Source organism: Podarcis bocagei, assembly GCF_964188305.1.
Source record: "Podarcis bocagei genome assembly, chromosome: 2".
In the NCBI taxonomy this organism is placed as follows: domain Eukaryota; kingdom Metazoa; phylum Chordata; class Lepidosauria; order Squamata; family Lacertidae; genus Podarcis; species Podarcis bocagei.
Window position 1 is genome coordinate 80,220,207 of NC_138126.1, and position 14,325 is coordinate 80,234,531.

General features: G+C 44.7%; 1 protein-coding gene across 2 annotated transcripts in view; it reads right to left on the minus strand.

Annotated features, from left to right (window-relative positions):
• The window catches only part of NSG2 (neuronal vesicle trafficking associated 2), a 53,641-nt gene extending 43,150 nt beyond the window's left edge, over positions 1-10,491 (minus strand). Inside the window, exons 1-2 of one of the 2 annotated variants that reach the window (XM_081185752.1) lie at positions 10,317-10,491; positions 9,387-9,537 (exon numbers count right to left, since the gene is read on the minus strand). In XM_081185752.1, coding sequence (XP_081041878.1) covers positions 9,387-9,515 — 129 coding nt within the window. In that variant the 5' untranslated portion in view covers positions 9,516-9,537; positions 10,317-10,491. Of the gene's footprint in view, positions 1-9,386; positions 9,538-9,765; positions 10,087-10,316 lie in introns of those variants that run through there. The other variant, XM_081185753.1, reaches the window with a different exon arrangement.
• Positions 10,492-14,325: the final 3,834 nt, after the last annotated feature.

Genomic DNA, 14,325 nt, shown 5'->3' on the forward strand with positions numbered 1-14,325 from the left:
TTACTGAAAGACATTTGTCCTTCAAGGGAAGGGAGACTAATACAAAAGCAGTCCTACCCACATCATTAGCCCCAAAATAGCTTCATGGCCCCTGCTTTGCATGCAGAAGATCCCCAGCTCAGTCTCTGGCATCTCCAGGTAGGACTGGGAGATGTCATTGTCGGAAAGCCTGCCTGTCAGTATAGACAATACTGAGCTGAATGGACCAATAGTCTGATTCCGTACAAGGCAACTTCCTTAGGTAGGTCTGAGTGACAGAACATACGAGTTGTTTTCAAAATGGCTCTGTTACTATTCCTAGAGAGTCTCAGGCCTGATCTAAATCCACAAGAGGATGAGGTAGTGGAGTCCTGAGAAGATGGACCATATTCCTTTCAGACGGCTAGTGGAGTTGAAATCAAGGCTTTGAATCCCGCAAGGAGATACACACAGAAAGGAGGTGGCTATGCTAGACTCCTTCTCCCTGATATGCTATGTGCAGGGAGGAGGATGGGTGCATGTGTTTGATGTCAGGGAAGTATTACAAAATTGCACCCTCTTTTGCAGCCAGAGGGACACAGGTGGCGCTGTGGGTTAAGCCACAGAGCATAGGACTTGCCGATCAGAAGGTTGGCGGTTTGAATCCCCGCAACAGGGTGAGCTCCCGTTCTTCAGTCCCTGCTCCTGCCAACCTAGCAGTTCGAAAGCACGTCAAAGTGCAAGTAGATAAATAGGTACAGCTCTGGCGGGAAGGTAAACAGTGTTTCCGTGTGCTGCTCTAGTTTGCCAGAAGCAGCTTAGTCATACTGGCCACATGACCCAGAAGCTGTACGCCGGCTCCCTCGGCCAATAAAGCGAGATGAGCGCTGCAACCCCAGAGTCGTCCGCGACTGGACCTAATGGTCAGGGGTCCCTTTACCTTTACCTTTTGCAGCCAGAAGTGGTACAGTCCACTCTGTCATCTCAGCATCCTACTAAGTCCTTCTGCTGCATATCTAAAGCTGGCCGCAGACAATCCCATCACCTCTAGTTTGAAGTTCTTGGTATGAAAAGGCATTGCCTCACGCAGTACTTCAATTTCCAAATCCACAGTCCATATCCTGAAACATGACTCCATGCTTTGTTTGCTGCGGGGAGGATCTCCATTTTTTAAAGAAAACGTTTTCTGTCTGCACAGCAATGTACAGACAGCACCGCAGAGTCAGGTGAAGCACCTATTGGTCCATCAATTCCCTAACACAGTGTCAGGGAACTGGATACGGCCAGTGGGCAGGTTCCTTGTCTCCCCCACACACCATAGGGCCACCCACTTGTCATTCACCTGCCATCACTATAACATCAAGCGAGCCGTTTTTGCCTGCGCCCACAATCGGCTGTTAGAGTCTGACAGGAAGTGCTGACAGACATAAGAAAGAAGGGATAGAGGAACCACAGGAGGACACTCTGATGGGATTTTCTAACATGCAGAGATACTTTAAGCACAAGAATATCCACCCCTGCTAACTATTCCTCTTTCCTATGGATTTATTCAGACTTATTTCCGCCACCACCTCCCGCTCCAGTTTGCTATAGGCTGCACCCTGAGCGAATGAGCTATACATGCTATGCATGCTATTAACCTGTGTGGGAGTATTTTTGTTGTATGCTATTAGCACTGGCCCTCTAACGCTTGTATTGTGAAAGAGGAAACTGCTGGTTTCTATTCACTTTTATCCCCCAGTATGTCAGTATTTCTCATTTTTATTATCTCCTCTTTAAACTGGATGGCTCTAGGTCAGGGATGAGGAAACTCTGTCCCTCCAGATGTTGTTGGACTCCAACTCTCATTAGCCTTAGCCAGCAGGGCCAATGGTCAGAGATGATGGGAGCTGTAGTCCAGTATCTGTAGCACACCAGGGTCCCCCATTCCTACTTCATGTTAAAGATACTTTAGCAGTTTATAGCAGAAGCACCTTTTGATTATTTTTATGACAATCCCACCCCCCACCCCCAGTTGTTCCTAACAGCTTGTTCAGGTTTCTGGCGACTGCAACACATTGAGCTATCACATTCAGTAAGTTATTCAAGGTTTCTTTTTGAGGGGTAGCAACTCATGTATAAGCAGTCATCATTGATATGTAACTAGGATACCGGTTTTCTTTTTCTTTTTTTCACAAGTTACGTCACTGTGTACTTTTTAGCACGGGCATTATTGGCCATTTTGAGGCCTACTCTTCCATTAACTGCAGTCCTGAAGTACCCACACTATCGGGAGCATGTGCTAGGGTTGGGGCAGGGGATGGAATGGAGCCCTCTCTAGTTGGAATGAATCCAACCTAATTAACATCTCACCTGGCCCTCAGAGAAAGCAATTTCTTGCTTTCAAGGGAACCAAGCACACATCTATTTCTCATAATAAGTATGCATGTGCCTCTGGCTGCTATTATGAATAGGTTTGCCAACTCAGTATATCGAGCTGAATGCCTCTGGGCACAAACAAAATATTTCCCCCATAGGGAACTGTGTGTGTGTGTGTGTGTGTGTGTGTGTGTACACACACACACTAGGAGAGCAAAGTTCCTCTGAACATGAACAGAATGTTGCTCCATTGTGAAGGAACACCAGAAGGAATTCAGCAGACCACTAAGGAGATTGTTCCATCAATGCAAGCATTTCATTTTCCCAGATGGAATTATCTCTCCTCTCCTCCTCCCATGCACTCTTCTGAGGGTTCCCTTGATACACACACCCCAAAGCCAATTGGGGGGCAGGGGGCATGTGAGACAAAGAGGCAAAAAAGCCCTAGTTCACTAGCAGAACATTTATGCTGGTGGATCTCATTAGATGAATCCAGCCCCAGGTTCTATTAAAAATGAAATGAAGCTCTGAATACCTCCAGGCATGTGCAGAGAGCCTTCCTAATCTGGCAGAAAGCAATATGAAACCTAAAGTCTATATGGGGTGTAGTGCATTTGAACCTGCAGAGAACACCACCAGATTGGCACTATCCTTTTGAATAAAACATAATAATAATGCTCCTATATCTTAAACAAACAGGGGATATAAAAAGCAATACTTTGAAGTCAAAGTGCAGATTCCTCGTATCCTAGGACATTCAAGAAGGAACTGGTGTCATGTGCTGCATGTTCCATCAGTCACAGAGCCACATTGAGTACACTGTGCACCTTCTCCTTCAGACCAACTCCAGTTGAATGGAAATATCTGAGCACACATGCTGCACACATGGGAGGCAAGTGAATGGGTGCCACCGCAGCAGCAGGGGTGAAGATAAGGAGCTGGGGACACTCGGGGAATGGGGCCCAATGAGTAAGAGCACATTGCCTATCCATCAAAACCTGGAACTGAACACTGGTAGGTCTACGGAGCTTTTGAGGGCAGGCCCATTTGTTCTGTTCTCCAATCTGTCATGCATTTACCCATGCTCCACATGTGACCCACCAGTGTCAGAAAACTGCTTGCCTGTGTATGTTGCAAATCAGCTGGGAATTGGTCATTTATCATCACAACGTACTGGCATTTAATGCCACCAAAGCAAAGGACACACAACCGGAACACAAAATTCATGGAGCACTGCTCTCATTAATTCTCCATTAAAAACAAATCTGTGGTGGACTCAGTTGTTGGCAACTTTCCCTATGATTTATTTCATTTCAATCCCAGCTTTTCCTCCAATGAGTTTTGGGTGACATACATAGTTTCTCTCCCCCCCCCCCACTTTATCCTGCCAATGGCCACATGAGGCAGGTTAGGCTAAGAAATGACAGTCCTAATATCACCCAGGAAGTTTCGTGATTGAGTTGGGATTTGAACACTGGTCTTCCAGGTCCCAACACTTGAACCACTAGACTGGTGTTTCCCAAACTTGGGTCTCCAGCTGTTTTTGGACTACAACTCCCAACATCTCTAACTAGCAAGCCCAGTAGTCAGGGATGATGGGAATTGTAGTCTAAAAACAGCTGGAGACCCATTTGTGAAACCCTTCACTAGACTGATACCTAGTACTTCCCACAGGGTTGGCAAAGCTGCTTTCTGGTTGAATCAGCTGCAGGAAACTCAGTCATGCAGACAAGCCAGTAGGCTCAAACTCATAACCCAGATGCTTATGGGTGGTGACTTCAACCCTGCTTTCTGCTGAGATCAGCTGGGTCTCTACCACCTGCCCTGCATCTGACAATCATATATGACACCAGGTGTGGGGCAAGTGGGCATGGTTTGCATTAATCAGCCTCACAATCTGAACTGGGGACTGTGTCAAGCCAAATTTGGCCCACAGACTGGAGGTTTCCCACACCTGCATTAACCCATAAATAAGCCTAGCAGAAAAATCCATAAACAAACCCACTAGATAACAGCCTCTAACAAACGGTATCAACCGGCTCTGGCTCTACAACAAAATTCTTGAAGTGGTTTAAATGCCTTTTGGATTGTCACAATTTCACTGGGAGAGCTAAAGAAGGATGCAGTAAAAATCCCCATTAAGACAAGATGAAAAATGGATTCATCAGCTAAAATCCACATTCAGAAATGCCATGGGGATAATGCTCAACCCAATTTATTGCACACATTTACAATAGGCTAGTAGCCTGGGAGAACACTGGGTTTCTAAGAAAGAAAAGCTTACAAAGCACATCGTCAGGATAGATAGCGAGATTATGAAACCTCAACAAGTGCTTTAACAGCACATTCTAAGACCACAAGTCTACTCAGAAGTAAACCCCATTGAGTTCAAAGGTGCTTACTCCCAGGAAAGCAGATATAGAAATGAAACCTTAAAGTACCATTTTAAGGAGGCTGTTTGAGAAAACTGAAAAGAGAAAACACTTATCACTGGGGAAACAAAAGCAAAAACCCCGCAACCCTAACAAACCACTGCCTTTCTCTCATTTACCACCACCCCCTTTTCTTTTCTCACATTCATGCACACATTTTCTCTTCTCTACGCCTTCTGTGGCTGCCACATTTTTGTTCACATATTCATGTGCAAATGCTCACAAAATGTCCACCGAAGGCTGCTGCTCAGTGACACACGTAGGAGGAAGAAGCACTCAGCACACAGCTTAGAAAAGGGAGGCCTTGGTGGGAGAGGCCCCACCCCACCTTGGCTTGCACACAGAGCTCCTTCCAAAATACAAACATTTTGCATCAGCCACTACTATCCTTTGTGGAAATTAAGCAAACATGCACATCTCTGCTTTGCTATTATTTGCTATTATTTTGCTGTACTGTTTTTAATATTCAGTTGGAAGCCGCCCAGAGTGGCTGGGGAAACCCAGCCAGATGGGCGGGGTATAAATAATAAATTATTATTATTATTATTATTATTATTATTATTATTATTATTATTATTATTATTATTATTATTAAACATATTCTGTACTTGAAACCCAGGTTATCTAAAAAGTACAGAATGATGTGTCAGAACAAGAGGGGTGGATTTTGGAAAACAGATGAATTATGAGTTCTGCAGAACAGGAGCGTGGTTACAGGAACAGAGGCAAGAACATAAGACTATGATCAGGTCCAAGAATTAGCCCATCTGGTCCTGCTGGGACTAGGAATGGCTCCTCAGGGTCTTGGGAGAAGGGTTTTCCCGCCACTGGTCCTGAGAGATGGCACACACTGAACCTGGAACCTTCTGCATCCCAAGCAGATGTGCACCACCCCTGAGCAAAATTTCTTGTAAGAGTTTTCTGAGGGAAAGATGCCCCTAACCACATGCATACAATTTTGCCACACACAAATAGCATGGAGAATTTGGAAAGGCCATTGTAGTTCAGCTACAGGAAAACCCTCATGGGCATCAACAGGTTGCTGGAGGACATGCTGATTTTCTAGTTGGGGGAAATTTCCTTCCTTACTTAACCTCTTCTCAAACAAAGCCTCATTTAATTAATAGGAGCTTCTTAAGGATCTGTCTCCTGGGCAACTGATACCAATCCACACTCAATATAAAACAAACCAATGTGCTTCCAATCAGCTCCAGAGCTCCCATAGATAAGAGCTACACTTAGCTAAGTCTATCTCACCTACTAACATGTTTCCAACACTGACCAATTTCAGATCTATCAAAAGAAAAGGAAACAATTAGAATGTACAGTGGTGATTCCATCATCATTTTATTCAGTTACTATTCTTTGGCTATTCACCATTCAAGTGCCTATGATCAATTTAATCCATTTTAAGTAAGTTATAGTGTGGGCCAGAGCATCCCACAACCTACTTTGAAATACTCAGTATTTTTAAGAGCTGACCTCTTTCTTATAGCTCCTACATATGAAAGCTCTGTCAACTGGCTGTAAGAAATATTTACTTATTAACTACACATCCATGGAATGGTTGCATGAGAACAGCACATTTATTCTCAGAAGTCACATTGAGTGGCGAACCAGACAACAGATCCATACTGTTCAAATGATTTTTCAGTAGTATTCTTCTTCTTCAGTACTTCAGTACAACAGTATTCTTTTTCAGTATAAAAAAATTCAGTGGCCTGGCTGCACATAATGGAAAGTTTTCTTGCATTTTCAAGAAGAAACACCTGCTAATTTGTTTAAAATAATAACATGTGATACATCTAACACTTTGTTTTGCCTTGTGCTGTCACTAAAGGAGAGAAAGTTTTTTTTCACTAAAAGCTTCTTAGTTGTTTGATATGAAAATTTAAAGTATAACAACAACGTAATGCTGGTTGTTATTAGCATCATCATCATGACTGTTCATTATTATTCAGTCCTCGGTCGAAAGCTCCACATGTGTTCAAAGATGCATGTGGAGCTTCAAGGTAATTTAAGCTCTCTTTCCATCCTAGTAGGTGGGCCAGCTTCAAGTGTGATTTTTTTTGCTGTCCACCTTGCCAATCGAATAGAAGGTGAGCTGCCCTTACATGAGTTGATGCGTTCAGGACCGGAAGAAATTGTTGGCATGAGACAAAAGGGTTTGGGAAAGTAATGATAAAACAATTGCCTTTATCTGAGACATTAGTCGGGTTTCCAAAACAGCCTTCCACACTATTTAGCTTGCTGGTTCCTCAACAGATACCGAGTCCTCACACCATAAGGATTTAGTTGCACTGTGGAGTGCATCTCCCTCGAACAGCATCCCCGCCCCAAACCTCCTGGTTCTGCATCACAAAACCACGAGATCCTTCTCACTCCTCCAAAAAGCATCACCACCACAACAGCAACAACCAGGATGTTATGCCTTACACGCCCTGGAGGCCAAATTAATCTGACCCACCCATGAGGCAGCAAATGTTAAATGAAGACTCTGATTCAGCTCTCGACTCACACTGTCATCAATCACACAGCTGAGCTGCAGCATTATGAAGGTGGTCAGTGTGAACCCAGCAGTTGCTTGTGCAACAACTTATTTTAGCCCAGCTCCCTAGACTCTACTTAAGCTGCTGCCGTCCATGCTGACCTTACAGCTTTCCGTCCCCCTGTGTATACCTACTTAAGCGCTTGCCTGCCAGATCTTGGGGCTGCACAACCTACAACAGGCTGCAGTTCTGAGATCTGGTTCATCCACTTGGTCCAAGAGCTTTTGCCTAAATAGAGCCAGGCCAGCAGCAGTTGCCTCCTCTTCCCATTTTGAGATATGGAGTGATGAGGGTGATGAAATGATTAGCTAATGCTACTCACTGGACCTTGAAGTCCCAGGCAAAACATGCTTTTTGGTGAACCAACCATTTAGGTTCGTGCAAAACTGCAGCAAATTGATTTCATAGGCAAGGGTTTTATTCATATCATATATCTGAAGCGGACAGGGAGACAGTCCACTGAATGCCCCTGATGAAGCAGACAGGCTCTTGCCTACATGCTACAACTGATGTGTAAGTCACTAGGCTACTCCTGTGGAATTCAGAGGAACTGTTTTCATTTAGAAAAGGAAAGAATGGGGGGGAGGGGCAGATTTGCATTTCCACATTTTTATTTTATTTTTGTTGAAATGTTTAATCTACTTGGCAAAATGTGTGCCTTGGTTTATACGATTTGGGAGGTAGAGGATGGAGAAAAAATTGCAGTCTTATTTTGCAGCGACAACAGGAAAGGAACAACTCCCAAAAACTAGCACTTAGGAAGCAACCCTCTTCCTTATTTTTTGAAAAATATAAGAAAAGAAAAGAAATATTCCATTCTAAACCCCAATGTCAGACCTGCTTCCAGAAGTTTAACACCACACTACGAACACTCATCTTGCTAACTGTGTGTTCTTTGCTTATGAGAAATCAGTTTGGATTATACCTTCTTGCAACCAAAATTGTGGGTGCTCAGCTTGTCTTCATCTCTCCTTGCTTATACCAAACTCAGTCCTCCCTCAGTTACCATAGCATTGCATTGCATTGACGGAGTTCCTCTATATTGTTATAATGATTCACTAGGCATATTACAGGCTTTTGCCACAAGTCTGATTCTACTGAAGTAATTGAGCCCAGTCGCTTGCACCTTTCCCCTTTTCTATTTGCCAACAGATATATTAGCATTACATCACCCATATCAACATGTTTTTCTGAACATTTATGACATGTGCAATTTGAGAATCAAATGTATTTACACTGCCGTTACTGCATAAGGGCAACACCTTCTTTGTATTGTATATACTTCATTAAAATACAAAGACGCAGCACTGCAGTGGCTCTCTTTTTCCAATAAGGATTAATGCTACATAGATGCTCTGGGCACATAGTATTATGGTGAGATGTGTTGATGGCATTGCATTATCTCTCCAAATACAGTACAGTTGGGAGTTAACAATGTGTATGGAATACAAAACAGGCTATATAAAGATAACAGGTCGATGCAAAGCTAATCAATGATGCCCACTTTTCAGCATGCCAGTCGAAAGCTACAAGGTTTGATTATGAGTTTCACAAAAGTGATCACTTCCCAGAAGCCCATTTATGGGGGAGGGAGGAGATGAAGGTACTGAATGACCCTCTCTGTATTATTTTACCTGCTCATCTATAGAAGGTTAGTGTAATATTGAATAACCAATGTGGATTACAGATATTAACCACACTCCTGAGAATTGTAAAATAAAACACCCCAAATCATCACAATCTCAGAGCAGGCACAGAACGCCAATGATTCATAAAATCATTTGAGCGGATCAGACGCAGCTTTATTTCTTCCCCCACTAAATTTGAGTGAAGAATCTGTTGAACAGACTCTGCCATTTTGCAGACTTCAGTCACGAACCATTTCCCAGGTTTAGGTGGTGTGTCTCCTGGGCTTTAAATCTCTCTCACACACACACAAACACACAGGAAACAGTCAATCCCTTTTTATAAGGTAGCATTTAATTGGAACCGTAGCTGTGCTTTAAAAAAAAATTGCTTCCAAGGGACAACAGAACAAACTAGTGGGAAGACAGTGTTGCCTGCTCCTGTTCTGTTCTGTTCCATTTACCTTTTCCGGAGCTGGGAACTGCAAATGATTTACTTCCAAGGGTGTTATCAATGGAACCGTCTGAAAGCCATCCTCATTGGACGGCTGCTGCTTGTTCTTGTCATTCAAATTGCTCCCAAGTTTCACCATCCTTAGACCTCACTTTCCAGACCTAAAAACATATAGAGACGACTAGTGTTAAGAGGGAGGGAGGAAACTGGAAATTAAGGAAGAGAGATGTGGCTTTGCCTTGCTTCCATCAACCTTGCCTATCAACCCTTCCTTTCCATTTGAATGTCTCTGCTAGATCGCTGGGGGAAGTTACTGGTGGGTGCGGGGGAAGCATCTCACATTTGATAGCAATCTCTGGGCACCATTTAAAACAACAGAACATCATTACCAAGCATGCTTCTTGAGCCACCTTCCAAGAGAGTCCAGATCAAGCCTCCTCTTGCTTAGATCCAGACATAATAAGCAAAGCGATAAATCACGATCATGTCAGAGGAGCGAACCCCGCCTTGCTGCTTTGTTCGAAATCCAAGGAAACCAAGAGACTTGCACAAGGAAAGGGTGGTTCTGGCCTGGGGCTTTTGTGTGTGCGTGTGTGTGTTGCGCTGTGTGTTGTTGTTTTAATCACGACTGCTGCATTAACCCCTTGGGGTGTGGTGTTTAATCAGAATCATTATTTTAGCCACCCCCCTGTTCTGAGCCTGCCGTTCGAGGATGGACACGCTTGCGTCTGGGGCTGCATTTTGAACAGGAAGGGAATCGGAAAGCCCTCGTTTTCTCCGGAGATAAATCTGCGCCAGGAGTGCTGGGCGGGAGAGACACAAGCGAACGGGCGCTTCACCAGCGGAAGGACCGATCTAAACGCCCACGCAAGACCCCCAGCCCAGCCCAGCCCAGCCCACCCACCTCGGAGCCCGCCAGTCTCCCGCGCTGGCTACTTACTGCAGGGCACACCGCGCTCTCAGAAGGAGGTTCTGTCCGGATTGCGCAAAAGGGCTGGCTCTGCTCTCCCCCCGCGCTCTCGCCTAGGTGGTGCTGAACGGACAGCGCTTCGCTCCTCAGCCCGGCTGCTTGCAAATGCTACTGAAGGCGAAGCTGGGACCGAGTGCGCAAGTGAAAGGAGCTCGAGCCTGCGGGAACGCAAACGCTCGCAAGCTGGGGCGGCGGCTTCTAGGCGGGATCTGGCGCCACCTGCCGCCTGCAGAGCGGAGCCGCAAGAGCTCGCCCAGAAAGCGAGGCATTTATCCACCGCGACGCCTACAGGCAGCTCGGAGAAACCCGCGGCTGGATTTCTGGCCCGGCATCGCATGCGCGTCTCCGACAAGTGGGCGGGCATCGTCGTCTGCCTGGTATGATGTCATTTGCAAACGGGCACGGCTCCGGCGTTAGACAGGGCGACGTGCAATATCTGTGGCTGTAGCAGGACGAGCCTTGTCGCCAAAGAACCTTAGGCAGGAAGAGAGCATTGTCCTTGGCGGATTAATGGAACGGGGAAGAGGGGGGATGGTTTGTGATTTTGCTGATCATGAGCAATAGGCGAACTAGAGGCAAACCTCGAGATATAAAAAGCAAAAGCCACTGGGAACCAGTGGGTAAATCTGAAGAAATACGTTTAGCCTTCGAAAGAGTATGCTGACGGGAAGGGGACAAGGGGCTAGTTGCAACACAATGCACAATGTACGTGTTGGTTCAAACCAGGTTTTCAGATTCCTGCATTGCAGGGGGTTGGACTTGATGACCCTTGGAGTCCCTTCCAATTCTATGAATTCTGGGGACTTGCTTCCAAGTGAACGTGCTCAGACCATCAGATGAGGAAGAAGATAAGGGCTTCTTTTCAGCCTCCCAGTGGAAAAGTCAGTAATATATCCAGTACCGCAGACAGGAAGATGTCAAGGTCTATATCTGCTCTGACTTTAATTGCTCTAGCCAGCTGTTCATCTATCTTACTACCAGGCATTTCAGCCTAGCCCCAAGTACAGCTATGTTTAATCACTAAACAACATGGAGACTAGTACAGTGACTTTCAGCCACTGGTCTGGACCCCTGTGTTGATTCCCAAATTCATTTCGTTGGAGAGGAAAATGTGGCAAAGGAGCCAATCCACTTTGCCACTTCTGGTGGGAAGTAATTTCAAATAAAAGAGAATTCCATAGTGCTGACGAAACTGATGCTGTTTTCACATTAAACACCAAACATCTTTGTACCTCTGCTGTGCTACTTGTACCATGAGTGAATGTTCTTGATGCAAGATAGAACAAAAACAGCATGTACATTTTTGTCAGTGCATGCTTCATAATTGCATTTGTATGTTATAAAGGAAAAAAGGCAATTAAAGCTTGTTGTAAAAAATATAGTTTACCATCCCCTACTTAGAGCCTCTTCAGTTGCACATTACATTTTTAATAGCACGGTTAAGTGTGTGTGTTTTAATTAAAGTGCACACCTAACAATGCAAAGTGTGAATGTGGCAGGCAAGTGTAACATCATCCAAAGCTTGGATTAGTAATGGTTCTCTGGTGATCATACACTTGATGGGAAAACTGGGTTATTACATAGGAGCATGAAACACAAACATACACCTCCATCCAGGCAAGCAAGCAGTGTTTTCATAGTATACACACATTCTAGCTGGGTAAAAGTACTTGGGAGGGTGCATAGCAGGACCAGTGAGTATAATGCAAGCCACAGGGGTTAGACAGAGATGCCTGGAGGGTTACATTCAGCCCCTAGGTCTAAAGTTCCTGGAGAGGAATAGAGGGGGTGAAAACATAGCTTAAGGTGAGCTGATTTATGTCTACTGATGGAAAATAACTTCAGCTATTATGCTGAAGATACAAGATCCAGATATTTCAGACTGGACCCCACATCCAGAAACACACTAGAAGAGACATGGCTCCCCAGTGGCCCTACCTTTGGTTCCCTGCCTGTTATGGACATTTGGAAATTAAGAAGCAAGAGGTGAGCAAGGAGAGAAAGGAATGAGCAAAGCAAGAGGTGACAAAAGGACCAGTGGCGTAGCGTGGGTTGTCAGCACCCGGGGCAAGGCAAGTAATTTGCGCCCCCTAACCCGTGGATTTGCGCCCCCTAACCCTAACCCCCAGATGTTGCGCCCGGTGCGGCTGGCCCCCCCTGCACCCCCCATGCTACGCCACTGAAAAGGACATGTGCCTGGCTCTTTCTCTTATTTTCATGATATCTGAAAGCATGTAAGAGGTAACAATGAGCAAAGATGAAACCAAGATTGAATTTAATTATTTGTTGGACAGCAGAGGAAGCATCTCTTGACTACTTATTGCAGAACAAAACCACCATTCCATCCAGCATGATGCCTGAATGCAACTCATGAGTTAAAAACATAACAAAAAAAGACTGGCATTATTACTTGGAGGCCAGAGCCATACATGTAGCAACATCTAATTTCTATAATTTCAGAGGTGGTAGAAGGCAAGACAATTCCAGAAGAAGAAGAAATAGTTTGGGCTTTTCTTATTAAGGCTGTAGAAACCCCTATAGCGATTTTAGAAGTTTTAAAGGTTGATTTTAGGGTTGAAAACCCTTCTCTTTGAAACTTGCCAAATCAATTATTTGCACATTTATGTGACGTAGCACTAATGAGTTGGTATAAACTGGATGCTTCGTGTTTAAAGCTGTTAGCCCTGCCCAAAGACTTAGAATGAAATCTCAGTGGAGACACTATTAAGGCAGCAGAAGGCAAAGCAAGTTGGAAACAGCAAATCAAAGCAAAACCTGAAGATGTTATCGCATATTAGATGTAATCTGACATATCTACCCACACAGGGGCAAGACTTATTCGGCTAACAGAAAAACATGCCTGTGTTTTTAGTCTTCTAATAAGAGTTTCACAGTGCTTTTTTTATCAGGCTAAACAAATCATAGTAGAATTGCTATTTTCACTATCACTTCTGATGATCCCATGTGCTTAAGGGTCTGGTCCACCCATTTCAGCTGCCCTTAGCCTTGGATCTCCAGCATCTCTAATATTTCTAAGCAAATGGGCAAAAAAACCAACAAAGTCATCTCTTCTGCCTGCTTTTTAAAGTCTGCAAATAGCACTGGTGACACATATATTACCTTGCTATTATTTATTTCCTTAACTTTCCCAGCCATGTTTGAAACATGAATAAGCAAGCATATTCTCTCTTGTCTTGGACTCCAAATAACTCTTTTCCTTATCGCGCACATCACAGAAAATAAACCATTATTTAAATTACACATTGTATATCTACAATGGCTACACATGTACATACGCCAGCAAAATCAGTAGCAGGTCAGCTCAGTGGCGTAGCGTGGGTTGTCAGCACCCGGGGCAAAGCAAGTAATTTGCACCCCCTAACCCGTGGATTTGCGCCCCCCTAACCCATGGATTTGCACCCCTAACCCTAACCCCCAGATGTTGCGCCCGGTGCGGCCAGCCCCCCCTGCACCGCCCACGCTACGCCACTGGGTCAGCTGTACTACATCTTGACAGAATTCTGTGGCTCTCTGTCCTCTCTAGAACTACTAATTATTGCATTCACAACTACAGTATTTTTTTCTGCTACACCACTATTCTAGGACTAGGATGCTACACCACTATTCTAGGATAGGGACACTTTGGCCTACAAGCTGGTAGAACAAGATGGCTCAGTCTTGCGGTGGCTATAATGAGTTCCCATGCCAGCAATACTGCTTCAAAAAGGCATGTGATACTGGAAGGCAACTCTCCATAACAGGCTGGAGATGCATGCAGTCACCAAAGCCATAAGCTAGGTGGTTATACTCACCACAGGCTTTGGCATGCACACAGTGTCTACCCACAGACCTATATTCACTGTATCAACTAGTCCTAGTCAAACCATCTTAATCAATATTGTCTACACCCAAGTGCCTGGGGGTTGAATACAGGTCTCGAGGTTTCCCTATCTGACCCTTGGGACTGCCACTGTCCCCC